Below are 26640 nucleotides of genomic sequence, written 5' to 3' on the forward strand. Positions count from 1 at the left end.
AGAACAAAACTAATCCACTAGTACATCCTCTGATGATTTCTCTTATGTTCACTTCTACATCCAAGTACAAATTCTCTGCATTGCTTACAAAACATTATTGTCGCTACAGCTTCTCGAGCCTCATAGAAAATGGCAGACAAAGTACAACTGGCTGAGGGCAGAAAAGGGCTACAACAATCACATAAGTACATGAAACACTGTACAGTTTTCAAATGCTGAACACAAAAGAAGAATATTCCATACACTTATATTCCAAACATATATATATATATATATATATATATATATATATATATATATATGGAAGTCAGTGGGGAATAATACTGCTTGGTTACCCACATTCTTTTCTTGAAAATATCTTCTTTGGTGTTCAACTAGTATCGCATTGCCAGACCTTCAGACTGATGACTGAAGGTCTGGAATCCATGGCAGCTTTCATTGGCCAAGGCCCACCCATGAGGCCGTTTGACTGATTCTGAAGCTGAGACTAGTGTTCAACAGACTAAACAAACATACAGGGATGCGTTTCCCAAAAGGATTGTTAGCTAACTATGGTCGTTAGTTCCATTGAACTCTATTGGTAACAAAAGAACTTGCAACCACAGTTGCTTTGGGGAAACACAACCCTGAGGAGGAGTAAATGCTTTTCATTTTTTAGTGTAGGCCTACTATCTCTTTAAATTGTCATACACATTAATTTGGGAATGAGGGGAATCTTTCTCGATAGCTATTATATGATTTGAAAGATTTTCCTTCGCTAATACCTTCAGGGTTTAGTTGGGGATGATGACCGGCTGACCTGACCTGAAGTACATTTTGCGTATTAATCAACATATAAAGCATTGAAAGCACACAACATTTCATAAGTCAAGTTTTATTAGTCACTAAAATATTTCACATTTCTTAATAATCCTAAGTGTTTTCACAGTGAATTTACAAAGAGTGTCTCAAATATCACAGTAGGTAATAAATGCTGGACTGAATATTAAAAATGCAGTATATATCACAACATACTCACATTACAAATTAATATCAACATTAATGGCAGTATGTCACTCCCAAATTATTTTCTAAGATGCAAACAAACCCTGATACCATTTATGTACAATATGAGGTTCATACATTTTTTGGCTCTGTCATTTTGAGTCATTTTGGTCCAGAGATTAGCATATTTAAAGTTGAAATGTATTGAAATAATACTTACAGATCTTTAGCACCATACTATAAGAGCACCTGAATAGTTTTATAATAATGTATCGGAGTGTAACTAAACAATAGGTGCTTTGCTACTAACAATTTTAATTGACAATTAAAGATTAGCCATGTTTTCCAATAAATACTAGTATGGCATATATCATCTGTGCTTGGCCCCTTAATGAATTATTGGAGTAATATTTAAGGTGGACTCTTAACAAAAATGATTCAAAATAACAGTACACAAAAAATAATGAAAAAACAAACAAACAATATTCTCTAAACTATTATTAACATAAAACATCAAATAGTGTTAAAGGAATCTTTTGGAGAGAGTCACATAGCACTGTTAACTGTACATTTACCAACTGTTAGTGTAACAGTTCTCATAGGAATCCCAAAATATGAAAGACGAGTTAAACAGCCAACATGGAGTAAAAGAATAAACTATAATGTTTACATTAAAAGAAAATAATAAAAAAAAAATCAGTGATCATTCATTGAGTGATCTACAAAATATTATTTCACATAATATACTTCAGTTAACAAGTATGTTGCCAAAGAAAACCTTTAGCTCCTTAACACAATGTGCACCTGTTTGTCCGAATACATTCTGCACTTGATGAATACCTGCTCAACCATTTAAAAAGTCTGGTCTGTGAGTATGTATGTGAATAGTATGAATACAATCCATATTTTCTACATCCACCATATTGGCATTGTCATGTGACCCTGTGCCACTGTTCCCCACCATTTATGACTAATTCCTCATCTGTGTCCGTCGGTTCCACAGTATATGTAGTAGTGTTGTTGGGGTCCTCTTCTGGTATCAAGGACAAATTTGCTTCATTTGGATCATCCCAATCGTTTTTTGTGGGAGCTGTAAAGTAACAGAATCACAGGGTAAACAACAGAGATGGGAACAGTGTTAAACTGCACTGTATGGCAAATTAAACTATTACATTACAATTATACACAGACAGGCATGCATTTACCATTTATTTGGAGATGTGGCTATTAAAACACTACTACTGTGTTTTAAGTGAAGTGTTTAAGAGAGAAACATATTCTAAAATGTGTTATATTTATTATTACTAATACTAAGGCTATAATAACTGCCTAGGCTCAAACACAGTGAGTGTTTGAATAGGAGTCAGAATGGGAGTTGGACAAAGAGAAACATTTCAAACACATAAATACTTAAGCTTCTCACCACGGACATTGACTTTGATTGTTTTTGTAAGTGGATTGGTGATGCTCTTGATCTCTACTTTAAATTGCCCAGTGTCTTTGACTCTCATGTTCTTGATGGTGAGATTTCCAGTCTGACGGTCCAGCTGTAGTCGGTCTTTGAATTTCCCTCCAGGACCTTCCTTTACTAAGAACCTATCGGTCCTTTTATCGCATACAGCGATGACACTAAATAAGGTTGTGGATTCAGATACTCTGGAATCAGCATATTTCCACCGTAGCCGAACATCTCTCTGAATGACAGTAACACCACTCTTTAGAGTGACAGTTTCTCCCTGCTTCACTTTTATTTTCTTCATTTGATCTGGTTCAGAATGAAACATATCTGAAGAAAGAAAATGTTTTTCAGGATGAGTTAAACATAGTTTGTTTTTTCAATTTAAGCAAAGCTAGCACAATCTTTTCAAGAAAAAACATTTCACAGAAGTGTTTGAATTGTTGAATATAAAACAAAACAGATATGCTGTTTAACATTAGGGCAAACTTCAGGTTGTCAAACATCTAAATCAATGAGTCAGGGTAGATTCCAACCTGAGATTTATGTACGGTAAAGTTTCTCACTGTTCATGGTGTAATGGAGGTGTATCATTTAATTCTTACCCTTAAGTGGATCACATTCTTCCTGACCTGTTTGAACAATATAATCACATTTTTGTTAATTGTGATTACATTTAATGGACAATGCAAATTAAATTAAAATTTTACATTAACTTACCATCTGGTAAATCTCTCTGCTGCTCAGGAATTTCCTCATCTGCAGACAACAAAGATGTAAATCTGATTTGTACTCAAATGCACAGAGATTGAGTGCACACAGTAATACAGTATCTTACCGTTATTTGGGTTATCAATGTCTTCCCCAAGAACTGGACCTGTTCAAACAATAATCACACCTAATTCAATGAACAATGTCAATTACATTGTACTTTCTTTCCTTTTTATTTTTGCTTAGATTTATTTTCATAGTAAACTTTTATTTAGTTTAAGGTAATGTCTGACCTCAGACAATCATACAAAGAAATTGTGGACTAATATCTAATAAGGTTTTGGTTGGCCAAAATTGTGAACTGAAGAACAATTTATGAATGTGATTTTGAAGTGAATTGGCCACAACATGCAGAAAGTTGAATTGTAATTAAAGGGGTCAAGAACTGAGAAACCAAAATTCCTTTGATCTTTTGACATATAAGAGGTCATTGTACTATAAAAACATTCTGTAAGTTTCAGAACTCAAAACTTTGTTGTTAGTCTAAAAACAGCTTATATTGAAGGTAGTCTGCTAAAACCACAGCTTGTGGAATGTTCTACTCTATGATGTAATAGTGTGGCTAAACACCGCCTCTGCAGAAGAAGATCAACGCCTGCATCTACATCGCTGCCAGTTTAGCCCCGCCCACCGATTCACGCATGTAGTTTAAATAATGAGAGGCAAACACAGGTCCACACAGAAACAAGATGCTGTGCAGTGCTAAGCTGTGGAAACAGCCTTTGCATCACCTTCCTTCTGATCCCATCATTAGGAAAGAGTGAATTAATACTTTTATTTTTAATGAAGTTCAAGACTGTGTTAGTAAGAACTCGGTCCTTTGTTCACTTCATTTTACAGTGCATTCGTTTACAAACAAGGAACAATTTGATGCATGACACCTTTAATGGAAGTGGAACTTGGTGAAATTTAGATGCTTCGTCCCAATTCACATAATATCCATCTTAAATATCACTCTTATTTCACTGCTGGCTGGTTGCAGTATAGGTCATAAACCTCATTCTCGATGCAATCAAATGGAATGCAAACTAAACATCCAATTACACTTCATATAATTATTTTCCCAACATGATTTGGGAAACATTGACATGGGTCAACTGTCCCTTTAATAAAATGTGAAGGCTGTTAACTAGATAACAAGGCCAGTTTAAACTATGACAGAATGCATGTAACCAAGCAACACAGCAGTCTGTTAAAAATGGTTTGTTAAAAAGTAGTATGTCCCAAAAAGCTTGCAAACTTTTCCTAATATAATTAAACCTTAGGCAGAAACTTATAGTATCATATTTGATATAAGAGCTACAACAGAGGGGAAGCTTTTCAGTGAACATATTAAATGTCTTCCACACACTAAGCTATTGTACTTGAAATATAGCATGCAAATGTTGCCCAGATCAAACGCCCATCAGGCCCTTGAGCACAAACACGTTTCCCAAACCTACTCAGCACTACAGTACCATCTATAAACACAAAATCCTGTAATATTGATTGTGGCATTCCTTATTACTTTAGAGCATAAAACAAATTTCTTTGTTTCTCTGTCAAAATGATCATACATATCTCTCCTAATTAGACATCTGTCTACTATAAAAATATCAGATCTAAGTATTTTAAGGACTGATTTGTTTTTGTTTTTTCACAAACAAAAGCACACAATTGACACTCAATATCTTACCATCAATGAATGGACCACATTCTTCCTGACCTGTTTGAATAATAATATTTTTGTTAATTATGATCACATGTAATAGACAATGAACATTCACATTGTTTTACTGTAACTTACCATCTGGTAAATCTCTCCCCTGGTCAGGCATTTCCTCATCTGCTGAAGAAAAACATGTAAATCTGATTTGTACTCAAACACACAGAGATTCAGTGCATAAAGTAATAGAATATCTTACCATTATTTTTTGGGTTATCATCTTCTTCCTCAAGAACTCGACCTGCTCAAACAATAATCACACTTAATTCAATGAAACGTGTCAATTACATCAGAGTTTTTTTGGTTTTTTTCTAGCAGTTTATACATTTTGGCTCTCAATGGTCAGGATTCTGATTTCAGTTTAAGTATTGGAAATTGTTATACAAATACAGATTGTCCCTGTTAATTGTTCTTTGTGGAATAACAGGTGTATTCTTTCTTTTTTTGTCCATGTCCCTGTATCCTAAAATCCCACAATGCATTGCACTGTGACATCAGGTTTCCATTCTCCGTAGCATTACTTGCAATGGTCATTTAGTTAATTGCTAGAAAGATTGTGATTTGGACTAAGTCTGTACCTTCTCCTACCAATGGATAGAATGGCAGTAATCCAGTATTTCATATCCAGGACATAACTCTAATTATTTGGACAAATAAACAATTCTGGCTTTAACAGAAATGGATAAATTGAATGAAGCCACATCTCATACATTCACAAAAGGCAGGTGTTAATATACAGTATATCAAGAAAGATAATATCTTACCATTGTTTAGTGGAATAGTTTGATCCATGGGAATCTGATCTGTTATAAAATAATATTATTTCATATTATTTTAATATTAAAATATTTAAACAATGAATCAGAATCAGAGTAGCATAATAATACAATTCTAGTACAATCTAGCAAACAAAAGTTTATAAGTTAATTTTTTCAAAGGTATTTGACATGTATCAGCTGTATGCAACACTTACCATTTTCTTTTGCTTTTGCATTTTTTTTGTAGCAACAGTAAGCCACAGCACCCGTCCCAAACACCAGCAAGAGGAGACCAACACATATCCCCACTATTATACCTATAGACAGTCCTTGTGCTGTATTAGAGAAGTAGAGACATTAGAAACTTGTGGAGATACACTGGAACTGATTATACATGTTCGTAATCTATTGATGCTGTTTAAGCTGTAAGACTGTTTAGCACCAATTTAGTTTGTTTTCACTGTTATAAGTAGCCAAGGATTTTATCCATGTTTATGTTCATAACTGCATACAGAAAGTGGAAAGTTAGTCAGCTGACACTGATAATGCATTACAACATGGACGGTTGTAATCTAAATGCTGTGTGACCTGTTGAACACTGCACTTCTTAATATAGTTATTTAGCTGAGCTTTGCTGTTAGAATTTAGAGTTTGTAGGTGTACCATATTTTTATGTTGGTGTACCTGCACATGTGTTACAGAGTTGACTGATGTCCAGATGTTGAGTCTGGTTGCTGATGGGATTGTTGAGCACACAGCTGTAGGTGTTTTTATCCTGATATTCCACCTCCAGAGGTAGAGAGAGACTGATGCTGAGATCAGACACACTGATGCTGGACAATAAACTGTTTCCTTTGTACCAGGAGAGAGTCACATGACTCACATTCAACACTGAACACAACAATGAACAATATGATGATGATGATGATGATGATGATGAAGAACATTGTGAAGAGCTACTGCTGATGACAGGAACAGGCAGACGAGCTGAAAACATGAGAGAATAAACAGGCAAAATATAATTTTCAGTTAAATCAACATTTATTGGTAAATCTGTATGTTTATCTGAAAGAGATTAAATCTTAATGACACCTTAATGTAGTTGTTTGACATGTTCACAAATAACAAAGCACTGGCTATTGATGTGGTAATCTATTAGCATAATATTTTAAAAAATATGTTAAGAAGAGCTGCTTCCACTGTATGCTTCGATTGAGGAAGAGTAGGGGACGGAATCAGAATGAAAATAATGTGCTCAGTATGTGGGCTTTGTCTACAACAGTCTTTAGATCACTAGGAAAATCACCTTCAAGAAGTATACTTCCTTTACATATGTCAAATTTTAAATAATAAAGTAACATTTATTTAATGCAAAATTGTGTTGCAGTGATAATTCCACTGAAAGTCTTGAGCTACTCACCATAGACAGTAACATTAAATTTCTTGTATAAGTTCTTCTTGACGATTCCTGAATGATATATTCCAGAAAAATTAGCTGTGATGTTGTTGATGGTAAGAGATCCAGTCAATTGGTTAAACACCAATCTGTCAGTGGATATCTTAATTTCAGAGTTCCAAACTATGACAGTTTCATGAGGTCCAAAAGTCCACACTTTCAGATCTTCTTCCTGTGTTTCAACAGCATGTAGAGTGACAGAATCTCCCTCCATCACTGATACTGATTCTATTGCATCTGTCTCAGCACCAGACACTCCTGCAAAACAAATAGAAACAATTATTCATATATAGCGATTCAATAGTAAACCACAGCTCAGTAAGTATATGAAATGCAAACAAGTAAAAGGACACAATCAACGTTTGGACCAGAGTTTGATGTTAAACCAGGGTAACCACACATTAACTGTGGGTTTGCTACACCAAATGTAGCCGGTTCTACTCCACCCGCTCCGAGCGGAAAATTGAGCATATTGTGTTCATATCTTTTAGAGAAGCCTTGCATTTGCAATGGCATTGGTTAAAAAAACGAATTTAGTATGAAATATCATAGGAACATTACTTTAGATCACCCACATGCAAGATATCCATAGTTTCACTGTTTAGTTGTTAGTATACAATCATTAAATATAGTTGTTCAAAACACTTGATCCAGCTTTCATTATGGTTCTCCACAGTCATACATCATTGTAATAGACTAGAGAGAAAAGTACAGACACTAGAATCATTGAAAATTATTGATGAAATAATCCACTCACAGCAGGCTTTTCAAAAAACTTTAAATAAGAAAAAATTAGATAAGAAAAAAAGATACAGTAGGTCTACAATAAAATGTCAACTATCAACCCTGTCTTGTGGATTTGGCCACAGGTTCTCATCCACATCATAATGGATGTTTTCATTAGCTAAAATCTTGGAGAAAATCTTCTGGCATGGCAAATCCAGGCCTGACACTGGTCTCCTCCTGTGATGTCATTGCAGGCATCATCTATGGCCTGGAGAAGAGGGACTTGTTTGTGAGGGGGCCTATTGTGAACCCTCCACCTCCCATGTGGAGAAAAACTCCTCAGTCGGGTTACAGTAAGGAAAGAGGAGTATGGGGGTAGATACAAGGTGATAAACTGATGGGCCTGAAACCAAGACTGCACTCAGGGCCTTTGCTAGGAATTCTGGGCCCTTTGCATTGATTTTGCTATGGGGCCCCTCAAAATCACATTCAGTGGGGGGTGGTCAGGCCCCCAGCGAACATCGTTCTGGGCCGCTGTTAACCTCTCCTCCATCTCCAAGTTACAGTAAAGCCTGCTTAATCCAAAAATATGAATGATTTTCATCAGCTTCCAGCTCTATTACCCTCTAAAAAGACATTTACTGTAGGAAAAATAAATACTGATAACAATGATATAGAATGTTTTCTCTAACAACAACAGGCATCTTGAAACTGATCATACATGAACATACTCAGTTCTCAGTTGCTTCACTTTCATAATCTAAACATGTAATATTGTTCACAATTTTCCATAAAACTATGCTTCAAGAGTAATGCAACAGTTACGTGGCATTTTGAGCAGTCGTATCAATTGATAGTTCATTATAATGAAATGAAATACACTCAATTCAAATGTAATGTGTGAGCTGCATTTTGAAAATAGTAATACTTTGATAATGTTGTGTCATTTTGAACCGGTTATTTTAGTTCAATGAACAAAAGATCTTTGGCTCATCCAAAGATTTGGAAAAAGTGTTAAGTGTTTTGAAAAATCAGCATTTTGATCATTGGTTGTGTCTAGACTTTTGAAAAATGACATGGTTCTGTTATTAGTGCAAAAATGATTGTAAAAACTGTAAATGATTCACGATCCGCGCTCTGAAGTTCCGATCTGAACCAAAAGAGATCTATAGATATGATCTTATCATATATGATTCGCGATCTGCACTCCGAAGTCCCGATTTGAATAACACCATTTCCGATCGGGACTTTGGAGCGCGGAATTGAGAATGCGAAATGATTCGAGAACCCACTCCGAAGTTCCGATCTGAATCAAAAGATGCACGAACCCGCTTCGAAATTCGATCTAAATCAAACGATTCGCGATATATGCTCCGAAGTCCCACTCTGAATCAAATGATTCCAGACACGCAGGATTCGGAACAATCATTTTGCGACGGTTCGGAGGATTCGAAAAGCTCATTTCACCCATCACTATGCTTTTTAAAATCATTACAAGCGATGTCAACATTCGAAAATGGCTCTTTTGATCGAATCACTTGAACTGAATGATTGAAGTCACGAGTTTGAATCAATCGGAGCGTTTCGCGTCTTAGGCAATATGACACACTGTCAGTAGGCTATACCTGCTGTCTTAGCTCGCTAGTTTTATAACATTACCTGAAATAAGCAGAAAAAGTATGATGTTTACAAATAAAATATCAATATATTACCATACTGTAAAAAAACAAAACAATAGAAGCCCAATAAAAACCATCACAGAAATTCCAATGGTTTCCATTAAAATACCATTAGCTTTTTCAAGTACCATTATAAAATTCATTTTTGTAGTGTGTTTTGGGCATTTTCCTAATAGGATTTAACATCTCACCAATAGAATCCATCACATACCAGTAGACACCATTATAGTTTCCATTAAAACCAATATAATTCCCATTATAACCATTAAATCCATTACATTTTCTATTGTTTTGGGCAGGGTTCTACTGTTTTTTTTCTTTCAGCAGGGAGCCTACACATATGTTTAAACTATATGTGGCTACCTTATATGTTCTTACTCCACACATGTAGCCTATTAAATGTCCATCCTTGAAAGCGCACATTTGTCTAGCATTTAGCATCTAGCATCTCAGGTAATATATTTACTACTAGTGCTATCATTACGTTGATGATCCACGACCTTTTGTATGTTTTCCTAATTGTTGTTTGTCCAAAGCGGTTACTGCTGTTATTCAGAATTTTTTATTTTTTTTTTGGTAAAATCCATCTTGTCAAACTGAGGACGATTGAAAGACTCAAACAGGTAGCGAAATGCAGGGGGTAAAATAGCCTAGGTCTTTAAACAAAATAAGAATGAGTTTCTCTGAGAGACGGTTGGTCTAGATATGTTGCAGTTAGAAAACCAATTAACTGCTTTGCTAAAAACTGACATGGACTCTGTCCATGCTTTCAAAAATAAACTTTAGCCTAAGTTACACCCTAAAGATCGTAGTAGTAGTGGACTGTATTAGCCTTTTATCTGTTGCACCACAGAACAAGGTCTACAGATTTCGACAAGTTAGGCTAATAGATCCGATCCACTACAAAACATTTTAGACAGCTGCTTTTTTTAATTTTCCCCCTCACATTAAGACAATATTTTCTATAGGAATTGCGCAGGACATAACCTAATCGAAACCGAAAGTATCCACCACTTACCTTGTATGTGTGGTAATAGGCCTAATAAAACAAATAATATCTTCATATCTATAGCCCTATTCGGACGGGAATAGTTTTACAGGTAGATGGGGTAATGTAATTTTACCACAGGACGTCTGTAATATTAATGGCTAATTCGCACGGGATTAGAAATCTCAGTAAAACTATCAGAAGTGGGAGGGGTAACTCGATTTATCACCTGCCTGTAGTCACGTGCGTTTTATGTTACTTGCTGAATGTAAAGTGCTCGTCATCGTTCTGTATCATGCTTGAGATGATTGAATTATATAAATTTATTCTAAATTTACGAAAAAATAGAGGAACAACTGAAACCACACGTACGCAAAAAGCACTTACAGCGACTCTGTATGTAAGTTATATTTAATTTATTCCTAACACGAGTCGGTTTTAATTATAGTGCAGTAGCCTACGTTGCATTAATTGTATTTTATCCTCCTGCAGTTTTGTTAATCTAGTATTTTGTCATGTCATTACATTGTTTAGAGCATAAGAAAAAAAATTGTAATAATAATAGGCAAAAATAGTGGGATTTTTGTTTTAATCACAAATCAATTTTCATTTTTTATACCAGACTTTATATAAAATGTATTATCAACTATGTTATGAAAGATATTTTTAAAAACATATTTCTTTATGCAAAATGTGTGTAAAATGGCCATAAACAAGTTTTTCCATTATATACAATGTATCTATAATTTGTATCTAATTTGCATTTTAATGTATTTTTGGGGCAACATAGAATGAACAAACAAGTGCAATAATGGGAGTAATAATTAGCCAGATTTTCATAATAACAACTAATATTTAATAGGAATATTGGTATATTTCTCTATTCATTTGTTGTATCTCCCAAAATGTGTAATAAACATGCTTTAAGTCCTGGGCCCGTATTCCTAAAGATTCTAAATGATCTTAGCACTAAAAGTTTTCATGAATACGGGCCCAGGTCCTACTACACTGAAATGAATACGGGGAGCGGCTGGAACTATAGCGACTTCTCCTGGGGCCAGATTCACGAAAATCTTCTTAAGAAATAGCTAAGTTAAGAAATTTCTTAAGATAAATTCTACGAAGTGTTAAGTTCTCAAATATATTCTTAATTTTTTTCTTAATAAGAAAATAACAGTCTTTATCTGAGTGAAGATCGTACTAAAAGACCAGTTGCCCATCCCTGATCTAACATATAAAATCATTTTCTACACATATAATATCAAAGTTATGTTTATTTATAATGAAGCTATAATTGTGAGTTCACTGACATATGCTAGAGTTTAGCTCTATCCATAATCAAGCACACATGATCCAGCTTATTAAGGAAACTTTCAAGTAGGTGTGAGTTGGAGCTGCGACCCTCCAGGAATTAAGTTTGACACCACTGGTCTATAGTATAGTATGCGACTGAACTTTCTTTTTCAATCAGCGCAAAGAAATCAAGTACTGGCAGTGCATCAGATGGAGAGATTGAAAAGTTCATCAAAAGATGGCTGCTGCTCATCTTGGACAGAGATGGGGGAAGAAAAGAGCGGGCCCGAATGCAAACATGTTGCATATGTTAAAATTTACCAGAGTTACCATTCATGTTATCAATCTGAGATTATCTGAATAACCATATGTGTCATTGCCTCTTTCCATTTTTGTCTCTCTTTCTGTCAATCTGTCCCTCTTTTAGGGTATGCTTACTTGAGTAAGCTCCTGGAGTTTTTTTTGTTTCTGAAATAAATTCAAATATTTATTTGTGCGGTGGTGTTGGCTCAGTTTCAGTACCCAAACTTGGGCCAGACTAAGTGTTAGAATTCTTGTTGGCATGATTGTGGCCCAATGCTGGCAGTTTTGGCAGCCGGACTCGGGCCAGTGTATTTGGGCTGATTCTGGGGCGTCCGGGCCAATTTATTTAATCTGGCCTGCCAGATCTGGGCCATTATCGGGTCGTACCATTTTGGCTACCTGGGTATGCATTTCAGGTTTTGTCTTGTTTTAATAATTACCTGCTGCAGTCCATTGTGGAAAAAAGGAGTTTTGTTTTGCTCACTGTCTGGGGATTTGAAACCAAGGCAATAATCTGCAAAAATTTAGCTATTTACTAATATATATTTAGACACATTGGTACTTAAATGAAGCATTCTAAAATCGACCCACAGAAAGTATGTTTTTCTCATGCAGAAAGAAAAAGATGTGATTAACTGAAAGTGTGACAGTTTGTGAGTCAAAGTGAAACCTGTTGTTGTCTCATTTATTTATCTGGAACAAGATGTGGTTTCATTTTTTTGGGGTGATCAGATGGCTTATGCACGCGAATTCATATGCAGTTTGTGGGTGAGGGGTTTCTTTTCTTCTGCTAACATGAATATCACAGTCTATATTCCACATAAAACAAAAATAATACAGTAAATTCAAATTGGATACAGCAAACAAGTCCATTTTATCTACCTGTGTTAAAGAATGCTTTCCGCCAATAAAGACTTCAACATAACCACTGTGACCACAGCTTGTATGTACAGACTAAGGTGTCACATCCTGCTAGGGGAGGATTCACATGCAGCAACTTGTCACTTTGAGTGTTTTCATTGTGTTTTGAGTTATTAACTGTTCAGCCAGCGGCTTGAAAATGGTCCATGCATTTGTTTTGTTCTGTTTGTCATTGTTCGGTCTTGTTGGTAAGTAAAAAGCTACTGTATTGTTGAAATTAACTAAGGATTTGCGTTGTTTGTCTGCTTACACAATCTCTAATCATGTTTTATTATAAAGGCTATTTTAATATTTTCGGGCTGGGGCATATTCTCTGTGTTTTTTCCTCCTGTCAGTTTGATTAAAATCAATTTAAAAGATTTACCAATTGGATAAGTAAACAATTAAACCAATAGAAATTACTTACTGTATGAGTTCTCTGACTAACCGTTGCTGTTTGTTCTTCAGCTGCGTTTGGTGTTGAGACAGATGAAATGAAGTCAGTGTCAGTGATGGAGGGAGATTCTGTCACTCTACAGACTGATACTGAAATAAGAAAAGATGATCTGATTCTGTGGAGATTCGGAGCCGAAGACTCTCCCATGGCTGAAGTCAACAGATCAGCCCAGATCATCTCAGTATCTGAAAGTACCAAAGGATTCAAGGACAGATTGCATTTGGACCCCCAGACTGGATCTCTCACTGTCAGGAACATCAGAACTGACCACTCTGGAATTTATAAAACACAGATCATTGGAAATAAGATGATAAGGAAAATGTTCAATGTCACTGTTTATGGTGAGCTAAGAACTACTGACTCAACACACAAATACAGCTGACTTGATTTGTATTTATATATTTCTGTTGTCGTATAAGCATCTGCTCAACATAAACTATAGATTATAACGGTACATATAACTTACAAATATTATAAATATCAATTATAATGCTGCATGTAGTCATTTAAAGGAATAGTTCACCCAAAAATGAAAATCTGTGAAACATTTACTGACCCTCAGGTCATTTATGAGTTTGTTTATTCATGGGAACAGATTTGGAAAAATTAAGCAATCCATAACTTGGTCACCAGTGGATTCTCAGCAGTGAATGGGTGCCGTGTTATTATGGATTATGGACTTATATTGTGGCCAGAAGCAATGGTTTAAAGTTAAAACATCCTAATGATGGATTTGATTTAGGGTTTTTTTCACAAGATGTTAATTGATGGACTGGAGTCATGTAGACTATACTTATGGTGTTTATTATTATTAATAATTTTTTTTAAATCAGCTGTTTGGACTCATTCTGACGGCACCCATCCATGGTTGAGTGAGTGATGCAATGCTAAATTTCTCCAAATCTGTTTCCATGAAGAAACAAACTCATCTGCATCTATTTTTTGGGCGAACTATTCCTTTAATAGCGAGGTGTTCATGAACAGCTCATGAATACTTCCTTACAATATTCAAATCTACAATCTTTCAGGTACCAGTACAGATGTTGTTTCATTTGGAATAAAGCCATTAGTCATCCTTTTTTTAATGTAATGTAAATGTTTCTTATCTTTTGTAGCTCGTCTGCCTGTTCCTGTCATTAGCAGAGACTGTTCTTCATCATCATCATCATCATATTGTTCATTGTTGTGTTCAGTGGTGAATGTGAGTCATGTGACTCTCTCCTGGTACAAAGGAAACAGTTTATTGTCCAGCATCAGTGTGTCTGATCTTAGCAGCAGCGTCTCTTTACATCTGGAGGTGGAATATCAGGATAAAAATATCTACAGCTGTGTGCTCAACAATCCCATCAGCAACCAGACGAGACATCTGGACATCACTCAACTCTGTCAGATACATTCAGGTAACATTAGTGTTTATTTTAGTCAGCACCATAATGTCAGTCATTTCATGTGTTTATTGTTCTTTTATCTCCTCAGATTCAGAATGTGTCTGCTGTTGTGGCAGTACTAAAGCTGTGATCCAATTGGTCCTCTCTGCTCTGGTGGGTGTGGCTACTGTTGTTGTTTTGGGTTATGACATCACATCCAGAAAAGCTGAACAGAAAAGACGAACTCAGACATCAACTTCAGTCCTACACTGATTCACTATTACAATCATCTCTCTTTTTTACATGTTTTTGCTCCTCTCTCTCGTGTTCTGAACATTTTTCTTTCCTTTTTTGAAAATGGTTATAAAGGAATAAGTGTATTTTTATATGCATTGTTTTTAATTTAGTCAACATTTGTGTTCGAAAGTCTTCAACAAATGTCAGTGTACACCATATTAAACATGGGCCAACAGTATCCTTTTCTTCAGGTTTAAGTTTTTTTTTATTCTAAAAGAAACTGAAAATTAAATATAATACAATATATATTACACAAAATTGCATGAAATTGGGCCTATGTTTAAATCTATATTGGAGTCAGTGTATGTTTTGATAGTTTGTTTTTCAGTTTGAATATAAATAAGCAGAGACAAGAAAACTTCACCTTAATTTGTTATTTGGTTTGTTCAAAAACGAATGTTTTATTGAAGGTGGTATGAGTACACAGTAAAAGATTGTGCCACCACTAGGTCACAGTTCGATTCTTTTTTTTTTTTCACATTTCTGATCTTTAAAAAAAAAAAGTCTGATGTCACTAATTGTAAGATATCCGTTTTGTTGATCCAGCTTTACTCTGTGTGTGACTGTCTCATCGTGACGAATGCGATCAAAATTGTTTGGTTGGTTCAGTCTGGCGATGACAGTGATAAATCTACATCATAACAGGAGTTCTGACCTTTGTCACAAAAAGTATTTACTTCCTTGACTTTTTCCCTATCACATGTTTTAGCAATCATCATAAGTTGTATATCATTTGAAAGCTTAAAATCTCAAAATTCATCCGGTGAAAAACATTTTTGCTTTACCATAGAAATGGTACTTCAAAATGTTTTAGCGGTTTCCTCCCACTTAGCGGCGGTGTCATATTACAAAATGTATTACGGTCTTTTAGAATCAAACCTTTTTATAATCTTGACAAAATACATATCTTTGGAACGTTCTGAGTCTCAAGATTCCATTATTTTGTTATAGATGTAATACTGAGAGAGAAATTGATAGATTTGTGACAGAAATGCATAAACCAAAAAATCAATGGCGTTTGAATGGCACCCAGTGGCTGTTTTTGGTATAACGCCTAAACAAAATTGCATATGAACTTCAATTTTTTTTATATCAACTGTCAAATTTGGAACACAACTTATGTGGACATATGTCTTTAATTTTTTAATTTTAATAAAATAAAAATAATATAATACATTTGTTTTACAGTACATTTAATACTTTAATTTTATTAAATTATTTCACGCAGAAACGGTGTTGCCCTGGCTGACACATTCTCTTTGTTTTCTGATGAATCTGTAAGAAAAAGAGAGAGTAACAGCAGTTAGAGAAATATGTAAAAATTGAAAAACTTTTAAAACTGGTTTGGTTGTTAACTGGAAATGAAAACTGGAATCTGTTTTATTTGCAATCATACATTGATGTTATATTCAGAATTCGCAAAACGTTCCTCCTGATGATGCATCAGTCAAACTGTATTGCAATGTAGTATCTTGCATTAATAAACAATATTCGTAGTAAAAAAAAGCCTCTAAATAAATATTCATATAGTGCTGATTGAAGATGTATTACGCCAACAGATTTGAACTACTCCCCTCAATTCTCCCACTCGAGTCATTAATTGTGAGATATCCAGTTTGTCGATCCATCTGTGTCTGGTTGTCTCATCATGACCAGAACCATCAAAACTGTTTTGTTCATTAAGTCTGGCAAAGACAGTGAATGTGTTTTACCTCCACTGCAGCACATTGAAAATGTTATTGCAGTGAAAATACACCATCTCCACACAATCACTGCCACTGTGTTCAGTTCACTTGTCTCAGCTAAACAATATACATATTTACAAATTTGTACAATAAAAATATTTTTATATACATAAAAAGTCTGTTGCATTAAGTTGAATAAAAATACAATTTACAAAGCTGTAAAAATAAATAAATTCAATACATTTAAAGCTATTTTTATGATACATAGCACAAAAAAAAAACCAATTGCAGCTGATTAGATTCTCAGAAGCTAGCTAACCGAAATTTATTTTTTTTCTTGTAAAATTGATATTTTAGCCTAAGAATAAGACAAAAGCTTCAAAAATACACTAAAATGAATACTGAAAAACCGAAATATTTTTCTATATTTTTCTTACAGGACACCTTGATTCAGGCTCGTCATTTGACACACAGTAGCCACAAAAGCACTTAGCCTGTGTTTTATTAAAATTTTTTCCTTTATTCGAAAAAATCCCAAACGTGTTAACTAAATCGTGAAATATCTCGATTCTCAAATATGTGTAAATAGATGCATTTTCCACCTTTATAGATTGGTGATCTATAATAGGCGATGGTCAAAGTAGCCTAATGCAAAGTCTATTAACTATGCATAAAACACATCAGAAGAACAAACAGAAAAAGATTCTCAGATGGTTTGAGATGAACATCTCATAGTAGGCTGTTTTCTTCTTTATTCAATCTCAGTATATATCAACGTTGATGCAACACAATCAAAAATTGCAGCTTATCATTACATAGAAACATCCGTCCTCTAACATAGATTGTCCATTAGAGGGCAGTAAACACTATTGTATTGTTCTGTTCATTAACACTGAATGAATTTTTTTTTTAACACTGATGGAATTTGTAACAGACAAAGCAAATATGCATTAACATGTTTGCATAGCAGTGTAAACAAGACTGGGGTTAGTCTCAGCATGTCCCATCAACTGTAAGTAACAAAACTTTTCGTTGTTTGCCTTTTCACAGGTCAACAGCACGTGGCATCTGGTTCCAAAAACAACTACAGCACATTTTTAGGGTGGTGATTTTTGAAGGCTCATTAAAGTAGAAATGTTTTTTCTTCAAATGGTGAACATGTCACTATAGACAAGTGTTTGCCGAGATCTCTTCACTCAGCAACTGTGTTTTTGTCTCCTCTGACACATTTTCTGATGAATCGGTAAGAAAACAAAGAGCGAATTACACATACAAAGCATCAATCAAAAGAACTGTATTGCCATGCACTATATTGTATATAATATTCATAGTAAAACAAATTTAGAACCTCTAAATATTCATATAGCGCTGATTTAAGTAAGATTTATTACACTGACAGATTTGAGCTACTCACCTTGCACGATAAATGACTTGGACATCACAATTCTCCCATTCCTGGAGATATTTAGTTTATAAATTCCAAAGTCTGTGGGTCTGATGTTATTAATTGTGAGATATCCAGTTTCCTGATTCAGCTGTAGTCTGTCTCTGAATCTCTCCTTGTGGCCATTAGAATCAGAAGGGTTTGGTTCATTCAGTCTGGCGATGACTGAAAATGGATTTGTAAAATCTGTGTTTGATGTCCCAAACTTCCACTGCAGCACATCAAAACTTTGTATGTTAGTGACACCAGTGTTAAGAGTGAAGGACTCGCCCACCCTCACTGACACTGACTTCATTACGTCTGACTCAGCCAAAGAGTCACCTGAAGAAGACATAAAGATTAAACAGTATAAGCACTATTTAATAATAATAACCATAGCAGATGCAATGTTTTTTTGAATGACATATTGGGCAGTAATACAGTATCTTACCAATACTCATGTCGTAGGATCCTTGCCAAGAAATCTGGGCTGATTAAACATAAACCACAGACTTAAAATCAATTACATTATTCTGGATAAAAAGAATATATATGCCTGCGTAATAAAGCTCATCTTGCTCTATTAAATGTGAGTAGTCTTACCCAGTTGATTTGTTTTCCTATATTTCCAGTAGATACTGAACATCCCAACTGCAGCCAAGACTAGTACTACAATAACAACACAGATCAGCACCACATAACCGAAGGGTAAGCCCTCTTCTGGGTTTAAATTTGATGCATCCACTATAAAACAGTAGATAAGAGAAAGTTAGCAAATAAATATTTTGATGTGCAAGTAGAGAACTGAACAAATCAGTTAATATCAATACCTGAACATGTGTGACAGAGTTGACTGATGTCCAGATGTCTCGTCTGGTTGCTGATGGGATTGTTGAGCACACAGCTGTAGGTGTTTTTATCCTGATATTCCACCTCCAGAGGTAGAGAGAGACTGATGCTGAGATCAGACACACTGATGCTGGACAATAAACTGTTTCCTTTGTACCAGGAGAGAGAAACATCACTCACATTCACCACTGAACACAGCAGCTCACATCTGGACGTTGATGATCCTGGTGACGAACACTGAGAAGAATTTCTGGTGATAACAGGAACGGGCAGAGGAGCTGGAGATGGAAATAAACAACAGAATAAATAGACACTCCAAAATTGTGCAGTTGAGCGTTACACTCATCTATTTACCAGCATCCATGTCATCTCAGTGACTAGGAAAAAACCATAATACTAAGAAAAAGGAAAAATGCTATTGCAAAAGTCCTACACATCACATGTGTAAATTTCCACTACTTTTATCTCTCTGAGTAGCTCGCCTCATTACACATACCAGGCTGTGACTCCGGTCTCATTTTACCCTTTACAAAAGAAACCAGATACTGTGCATTCAGCTTGGCTTGTCTCCAAGAAGACATAGGATGATAGAAGGACAGAAAGGTTACCAAAGTAACAACTTGTGACTGGGCTAATTTTGCATTCGGCCTGCTGACTGACTCAGGTGAATAGCACAGTATTCTCAATATGGTTCAATGTTGCAATACACTGAAATCAACTAAAAAACACTCACCAGAAACAATAATACTGAACTTCTTGGGTGTGACCTCTTCTCCACCAATGATCTGCAGTTCATAAAGTCCAGAGTCTTCAGTTGTGGTGTTTGTGATGGTCAGAGATCCCGTCTGATGATCCAGCTGCAGTCTGTCTCTGAATTTCCCATCAAGAACATCATTGTATAATGAGATCTTATTGACTACATTGTTGATTTGAGCTATACGAGTGCTGTCAGATCCAAATGTCCACAGTATAAGTTCATATTTCTGTATATCAGTAAGATCAGTGTGTAGCGTGACAGAATCTCCCTCCATCACTGACTCCACAAAATCACCAAACACACCTGGAGAACAAACAGAAACCGCTGCTTGTTGAGGAAATCCAAATCAGCTGATCGGGATAAAGTGTACACGGTTAGTAGGCTAGCTGTTTGTGGGAAATGGTAGTACGCTAAAACAGACTGAACAGATGTGTAATTGTGGTAGATAAATTATGTACCCTGCTGAAAAAAAACAATAGACTCTATACAAAATTAGTAATGGTTTTACTGGTTATAATGGGACTTGTATTGGTTTTAATGGAGACTGTAATGGACCCTGTGGGTTTCTACTGGTCGCCTAGTATTGGTGGCTTGCTAAAGCCAATAAATCCTAATGGAATATGTCCCAAAACACATTTTTTTAATGGTTAATGGTTTGTAATGTTTATAATGGTATTGTATTAGAAGTGGAAACCATTAGAATGTTCTTTTATGGTTTCTATTGTCAGTTTGTTTTTCAGCAGGGTAAATATTACGCCTACAATAAAAGTATATCACTCAACAATAAAGTAAATTTACACATTTATAATTTGATTACAAATGCACACTTAAACTCGTCGTTTAAATAGCTACAAAGTGAAACCGAAAGCCTTTAAATACTCACCTTTTGCGAGAAAAATGCATAGAAGTAAAACAGGGCTCTTCATTTTGGTGAGTTATTAATGATGTCGAGTGTAGTGAGTAAAATGTTACGCGTTTGTCCTTTAACTAGCTACATTATATTCGTCTTCGGAATCATATTCCTGATTATTTCTCTGCTGACGCTATGCAATACGGAAGTAAGACATTAAATAAATGTCAGGAAGTTATTGTGGAATCCAGAAGGAAAGATATATTGACTCACGTCACCACCTACCAATGCAATCAAAAACATTTCACTGTCTGGAGCTCTGCTATTTATCTTTTCCAAAAGACGTCCCCAATAACCACGTGATCTTCAGCTAAAATAACTGTTTTCAATTAAATAAAGTGTTTAACTTTACATCGTGTTGTTCAACGTAGTAAAACGCAACAGTTGTTTTGTGTGTCCTGGAGGTGTCTTGCAGTTGCACCTGATGCCCACTTGTGGGAAACAGTGGAGATATGACTTCTAGTGGGTGCAGATACTAGGTCAAACTGAAATCAGATTTACACCAAATCAACCTGACATGTTATTCTAAATAAATATGGTCTAATTTGGGTTGCAGCAGATCAAGAGAAGATCTTGTGTGTGTGTGTGTTGCATGTTTATATATCCTGGTGGGGACTTAAACCTGAATACACACAGACTCATGGGGACTCGTGTCACGGTGGGGACCTAAATTGAGGTACAAAAGCTTATAAATCGAGTTTTTTGAGAAAGTAAAAATGCAGAAAGTTTCCTGTAAGGGGTAGGTTTAGGTGTAGGGCAATACGGTTTGTACAGTATAAAACCATCACGCCTGGAGAGTCCCTACAAGGATAGCTGATCATACGTGTGTGTGTGTGTGTTTAATGAACTGTGATCAGCTTCTGAGACAAACTGAAACCTAAAGTGGATCTGACCTCTTTTTATCTAAATGTGTTTTTTGTTTTGTTGAGTGGACGCAAATACAGCTTGTGTCTATGTTGCATGTGGTTGAATGGCTTCTTCCTGTCCTTGTAACACGAACCACACACTCTTTCCCATTAATATAGATAAAGTAATATAGATAAAGTAGTTAGTCTATCAACACTATTTAATGCTACTTACAATTAGGTATCTATTTGCCAATGACTATTTAATAGAGAAATTGCAAGAAATCGTACTTTAGTAGGTTTCAGTTTGCACACAAGTAAAGTAAAATATTATACTTATTTTAATATCAGCACCCTTAACATGCTTGGCTGCCATAAATAATAAAGAGAAGACATACTTTCTACCAATGGTTAAATGTGTAGGCTAAGTAGAACAAATGCAAATGCACAGTTAGTGCGTCTGCACGCCACGGGGAGGGTGGAAAATAGGGGAGGATTCACACCTGATCACATTTCGAGTTATGTTCTTCCAGACAGCACAGCAAACTGCTGATAAAAAATGCTTCGTGGGATTGTTTTGTTTGGTTTGTGCTTCTGGTGTCTTGTTGGTAAGTTAAAATGTCCTCTTTTTTTAGCCCTTTTAGCTCTTGCTGAGATATTTGCAAAAACTTGTTTTAAATAGTTTTTTGATGCATCTTGTCGTTTTACTGTAGTGCTGGTTATCAGTAAACCTGTCTACTACAGTAAATGGAGAGCAACTTTATATTCGGATTGCAGAGTAACCGATTTCAAATATATTTGACTTATTTCTATTAATTTTGTACCTACTGTAAAGATGTTGACATGGTGAAATGAGTGTGAGTTCAGGATAGTGTAACAACCTTCAAAGACAGTAATGCATGGTTAATTTACCCACTGAGTGATATAATTCAAATAAAAATGAATGTGTTCATCAGTAGTGATGCAATGTTGAGAAAACACTTCTTAAAACTGAAATGATTTTTGTAAATTCAGTGGTCAAATGCTGTGTGGCCTCTCAATTTTCTGTGTAATAGCCATCTAGCCATCTGGTTTGTGAATCTCCACCAAACTAAAAGTCTTAATAATATGTAATGATAATATGTAATCAATAAAAAAGGAACTGTAGTCTGATTTTACAATGATCATAGATAAATAAAATAGCTTCAGTATTGAAAAGCTACTTTTAAAAAAAGCCATGCTTTTTAATTTTTTATTTATTTATATTTTTTGGCTTTGTCCTCATTGACAGTCATAACTTCGGCGGTTCTAGTGTTGGTTTTACTGTGACCATTAGAAAACTGGGCTGGGTTGCATGCATTTGAGACAGATTTGACTTCAAGAAACACTCTAATCGCTTAAAAAAATCAATTGTTTAGTTAATGTTTTCATATAACATTGAAACTAGTGAACCAACAGAAAGCTAGTAAAGTGCTTTAGTCCGTGATTGCTCCATGCTCTTGTGTGTTTCAGGTGTGTTAGGTGTTGAGGAAGATGAAATCAAGTCTGTGTCAGTGATGGAGGGAGATTCTGTCACCCTACCGACTGGTGTGACTAAAATACAAGAGGACGATTTGATAATGTGGATGTGTGGAGACGACTGTATCGCTAAACTCAACATATCGTCCCAAGTCATCTCTGGAACTCGCAACATATTCAAAGACAGACTGAAGCTGGATCATCAGACTGGATCTCTCATCATCAGAAACCTCAGAACCACAGATTCTGGACTTTATAAAGCACAGATGATTGGGCAAAACGTTTTAAAGAGAACGTTCAATGTTACTGTCATTGGTGAGTAAAAAATAAAAAAGCCACATATTCAAAACTCACGTTTTATTTTGATTTATTTATATTTCTTTGTTTCCCAGCTCATCTTCCCATTCCTGTCATTGCTAGTTACTGCCCTCAAAATCCTTCACCATCAGGATCATCAGCATCCAGATGTGTGCTGCTGTGTTCAGTGGTGACTGTGAGTCATGTGACTCTCTCCTGGTACAAAGGAAACAGTTTATTGTCCAGCATCAGTGTGTCTGATCTCAGCATCAGTCTCTCTCTACCTCTGGAGGTGGAATATCAGGATAAAAACACCTACAGCTGTGTGCTCAACAATCCCATCAGCAACCGGACTCAACATCTGGACATCAGTCAACTCTGTCAGCCATGTTCAGGTAGCATCAAACCATCACTGAACAGCACAGCATATTATAAATCATTCTACATACTGATATTTATTTAGTTCTTTTTCCCCTTCAGAATGTGTCTGCTGTTGTAATTCTACTGAAGCTGTGATCCAATTGGTCCTCTCTGCTCTGGTGGGCGTGGCTACTGTTGTTGTTCTGGTTTATGAAATCAGATCCAGAAGAGCTGAACAGAAAAGAAGAGCTCTGAAATCATTATCAGATCATAACTGACTTACTATATCAAGAATAAACCTATCTTTATGTTTTATATTCTGTGAATGCCCTGTAACACAAGATAGCATAGAGTTCACAACTAATTCTGATTCTTGTGCAATCGTGATTTTACTTAACATCCGTTTATGCAATAAAAAAAGTCTTATCTTTCATCTCTGCTTACTAAACACTTTCTTCTGTTTTTGTGGTCTGGTAGGTAGCAGACCTGTGGCCTGTCAGCATTTAAGCGTAGACAGGAAGTTGATTAGTTTTACAAAGAACTTGCCCTTTAGTAGCAACACATTCAGTCTTTAATACTGTTACCCACAATGTTCAGAAAGTTATCAATGTGTCCTCAGTTGAGTTACAGGATTAGTGCATTAGTGTAAGTGCAAGTGAGTACAAGTGGTTACCTACCTTGTTATGAAAGGTCATCAGTTTAATAATTGGGTGTGTTATGATGATTTGTCTTATTGTTTTAATAATGCCATGCAATGCTTTCCTTTGTACTGAATGTGGAAAATAATGGTTAAATCATAATCTTTCTATTGTGCCTTTGTATCTGTTATCTTAGCGTTTACGTAACGTTAGGTTTAATTATTTATTAAAAACACACGTGGCATTACAACAGCTTCTGAAGTCGGAATTTAAGAACGTTTTGACATGCGTATGTCATTGTGACGATTCGAGTGGGCGGGGCCAGCCGTGACTGTTCGCTATTCTCTCATTAGAAAGTGAATTTATCAGAGCTGATCCTCAGTAAAGATCAGTCAACGCCTCGGTAATTCACGCGCCGCTCGGTTAACGGGATCACGGATAAGCGGATCCGGGTGCAGCTTTCGTTAAAAAGCCTGACATCGCCTGTGGAGCTGACATTGCCTTCTTTACAGATAACATCGAGGAGCTTTCCTTTAGTTCGTCCTTTGGTGTGCTAACGTTACCTGAGGTGGATGTATCGCCAGGTGCTCCTGCTCGCGGTGTTTGCCGCTTTTCTAAGCGGTTTTCCAGCATCATGCGCTCGTAATTTAAATGACAGACCAATCATCGGTAAGAATGAAAGCGATTCTTTAATGCGTTTTTCTTTCTTTTAATGACCATGGTTAATTATCGTAAGCCAATATGCATCTTTTTGCAATCCAGGAATTTTAGCCCAGGAAAACTTAGAGGAAGATCCTCCTGCACAGGGGTCTTCTTATATAGCTGCATCATATGTTAAACACTTGGAGTCAGCTGGTGCCAGGATTGTACCAATTCAGTATGTTAAGCTACATGCTATTTTTCAAAAATAAAGAAAGAAAGAAAGTATACATAAAGGTAAATATGTTTGTTTTGCAGCATAAATCGCACAGAGGAGGAGTATGAAAAACTGTTTAACGCAATAAATGGGTGAGTGTTTTTGACTAGTTTGACATCTACCTAAGCTGGTAGATGTTTTTTCAACATGGAAGTTGGTTTATATTTAGTCCATCTTGTAAACCAATTAATAGACCAGCTAGAAACCAGAAAACATGTTCCAAAACTGCTGTTTTTATTCATACCTATATTGACCGCTTTTACCCATTTAGTTTGCTGCTTCCTGGTGGGGATGTGGACATCGAAAAGTCTCAGTTTACCAGAGCGGCGAAGATTTTCTATGAACTTGCAATAAAGGTAAGTCATATGAAAATTAGTTTGAATCGATCTGAATATGCGTTGATGGTTCTTCTTTATTAACCACAACAGGCTAATGATGCTTCGGACTATTTTCCGATCTGGGGCACCTGCCAGGGCTTCCAGCAGCTCACGGTTTTGACCAGCAACAAGAACTTGTTGACCTTGACTGACACCAAAGCAGTCGCCCTGCCACTGACCTTCACCCCAGGTTAGTTACAGTGTGTGTTTTTCTCCAAATGTGTCACTGGAATGGCAAACTCTTACTAGTAATACAGCACTGTTGTTCTTTACAATTATTACAAGTGATATTTAATGGGTGGAAACATGTAACAGTGCACACTTCTATGTATAAGTTTATATAAGAATATTTATATACCCATGACAAACTAGATGTGCAACATGATGAGGTGGCTTACTATTCTTATACCTGTTTTGTGCATTAGCTCATTACAGTTGTTTACAATGAGTTGATGTTTGGTCAATGATTTTGATTGATTACAGGAGCTCAAAACAGCAGGTTGTTCAAGAAGTTTCCAAAGGATGTTCTTCAGTCTCTGTCAGAGGAAAACATCACGTCTAATTTCCACAGCTGGAGCTTGTCCGTGCAGGTACAACTTTATTTAATAAACATTTTTTATGCATATGATAATTTTTTTCATAAGTTATTTCACAATGCATACAATGGGGAATGCCATCAAAACCAGAAACATTGACTTCTGTATTTCTCACGGTAGTTCTTTATGCCTACTGACCCGCAGTGTTGGGGAAAGTTACTTTTAATGCACTACGATATTGCGTACTCCCTTAAAAAAGTAACTAATTTCATTACTTTGTTACTTTTTATAGGAAATAATGCATTACATTACTTGTGCGTTTTCACTTGGGCTTTCCAACAAAAATAAATAAATAACAGTAACACTCTTATTTGATCAATAAAAAAATAAATAATGTGATGCTTATTTGT

General features: G+C 35.7%; 4 protein-coding genes across 8 annotated transcripts in view; 3 read left to right on the plus strand and 1 right to left on the minus strand.

Annotated features, from left to right (window-relative positions):
- Nucleotides 1–861: 861 nt before the first annotated feature.
- LOC306874898 (natural killer cell receptor 2B4-like) lies at nucleotides 862–21190 on the minus strand. Of its 5 annotated transcripts, none has more exons than XM_079425217.1 (13): nucleotides 20738–20937; nucleotides 19831–20157; nucleotides 19079–19375; nucleotides 5890–6009; nucleotides 5681–5719; nucleotides 5116–5157; nucleotides 4998–5036; nucleotides 4887–4916; nucleotides 3279–3317; nucleotides 3161–3199; nucleotides 3046–3072; nucleotides 2408–2770; nucleotides 862–2074 (listed from the first exon to the last, which is right to left on the minus strand). In XM_079425217.1, exons 1-13 carry the CDS (start codon nucleotides 20778–20780, stop codon nucleotides 1917–1919), a joined length of 1563 nt encoding a protein of 520 aa, XP_079281343.1. In that variant the 5' UTR covers nucleotides 20781–20937; the 3' UTR covers nucleotides 862–1916. The 5 variants fall into 5 exon arrangements, with proteins under 5 accessions (XP_079281343.1, XP_079281344.1, XP_079281346.1 ...); XM_079425218.1 differs by lacking the exons at nucleotides 19079–19375; nucleotides 19831–20157; nucleotides 20738–20937 and adding exons at nucleotides 6359–6661; nucleotides 7095–7388; nucleotides 10554–10728; XM_079425220.1 differs by lacking the exons at nucleotides 3279–3317; nucleotides 19079–19375; nucleotides 19831–20157; nucleotides 20738–20937 and adding exons at nucleotides 6359–6661; nucleotides 7095–7388; nucleotides 10554–10731.
- On the plus strand, nucleotides 13123–16137 carry LOC306874940 (CD48 antigen-like). Its single transcript, XM_079425277.1, has 4 exons — nucleotides 13123–13228; nucleotides 13488–13817; nucleotides 14592–14876; nucleotides 14953–16137. The coding sequence occupies exons 1-4, from the start codon at nucleotides 13180–13182 to the stop codon at nucleotides 15114–15116; spliced, it is 828 nt and encodes a 275-aa protein (XP_079281403.1). The 5' UTR covers nucleotides 13123–13179; the 3' UTR covers nucleotides 15117–16137.
- A 928-nt stretch (nucleotides 21191–22118) lies between the features above and the next one.
- LOC306874941 (CD48 antigen-like) lies at nucleotides 22119–25070 on the plus strand. The gene is made up of 4 exons (XM_079425278.1): nucleotides 22119–22217; nucleotides 23101–23421; nucleotides 23499–23798; nucleotides 23884–25070. The coding sequence occupies exons 1-4, from the start codon at nucleotides 22169–22171 to the stop codon at nucleotides 24039–24041; spliced, it is 828 nt and encodes a 275-aa protein (XP_079281404.1). The 5' UTR covers nucleotides 22119–22168; the 3' UTR covers nucleotides 24042–25070.
- Nucleotides 24731–26640, plus strand: part of LOC306874923 (gamma-glutamyl hydrolase-like) — a 50217-nt gene continuing 48307 nt past the window's right edge. The window contains exons 1-6 of the mRNA XM_079425255.1: nucleotides 24731–25070; nucleotides 25164–25278; nucleotides 25359–25409; nucleotides 25589–25673; nucleotides 25746–25884; nucleotides 26178–26284. Coding sequence (XP_079281381.1) covers nucleotides 24974–25070; nucleotides 25164–25278; nucleotides 25359–25409; nucleotides 25589–25673; nucleotides 25746–25884; nucleotides 26178–26284 — 594 coding nt within the window. The 5' untranslated portion in view covers nucleotides 24731–24973. The remainder of the gene's footprint in view (nucleotides 25071–25163; nucleotides 25279–25358; nucleotides 25410–25588; nucleotides 25674–25745; nucleotides 25885–26177; nucleotides 26285–26640) is intronic.

This window comes from Barbus barbus, assembly GCF_936440315.1.
Source record: "Barbus barbus genome assembly, chromosome: 9".
In the NCBI taxonomy this organism is placed as follows: domain Eukaryota; kingdom Metazoa; phylum Chordata; class Actinopteri; order Cypriniformes; family Cyprinidae; genus Barbus; species Barbus barbus.

Bases quoted from the DNA above. Each gene is read 5' to 3' on its own strand.
- LOC306874941 (XM_079425278.1), top strand. From the start codon at position 22,169: ATGCTTCGTGGGATTGTTTTGTTTGGTTTGTGCTTCTGGTGTCTTGTT. The intron at 23,422-23,498 runs GTGAGTAAAAAA...TTTGTTTCCCAG, and splicing joins GTTCAATGTTACTGTCATTG to CTCATCTTCCCATTCCTGTC. The intron at 23,799-23,883 runs GTAGCATCAAAC...TTTCCCCTTCAG, and splicing joins ACTCTGTCAGCCATGTTCAG to AATGTGTCTGCTGTTGTAAT.
- LOC306874898 (XM_079425217.1), bottom strand. From the start codon at position 20,780: ATGAAGAGCCCTGTTTTACTTCTATGCATTTTTCTCGCAAAAG. The intron at 19,376-19,830 runs GTGAGTGTTTTT...TTCCATCTCCAG, and splicing joins GTTCAGTATTATTGTTTCTG to CTCCTCTGCCCGTTCCTGTT. The intron at 3,200-3,278 runs GTAAGATACTGT...TGTTGTCTGCAG, and splicing joins CATTGATAACCCAAATAACG to ATGAGGAAATTCCTGAGCAG.
- LOC306874940 (XM_079425277.1), top strand. From the start codon at position 13,180: ATGGTCCATGCATTTGTTTTGTTCTGTTTGTCATTGTTCGGTCTTGTT. The intron at 13,818-14,591 runs GTGAGCTAAGAA...TATCTTTTGTAG, and splicing joins GTTCAATGTCACTGTTTATG to CTCGTCTGCCTGTTCCTGTC. The intron at 14,877-14,952 runs GTAACATTAGTG...TTATCTCCTCAG, and splicing joins ACTCTGTCAGATACATTCAG to ATTCAGAATGTGTCTGCTGT.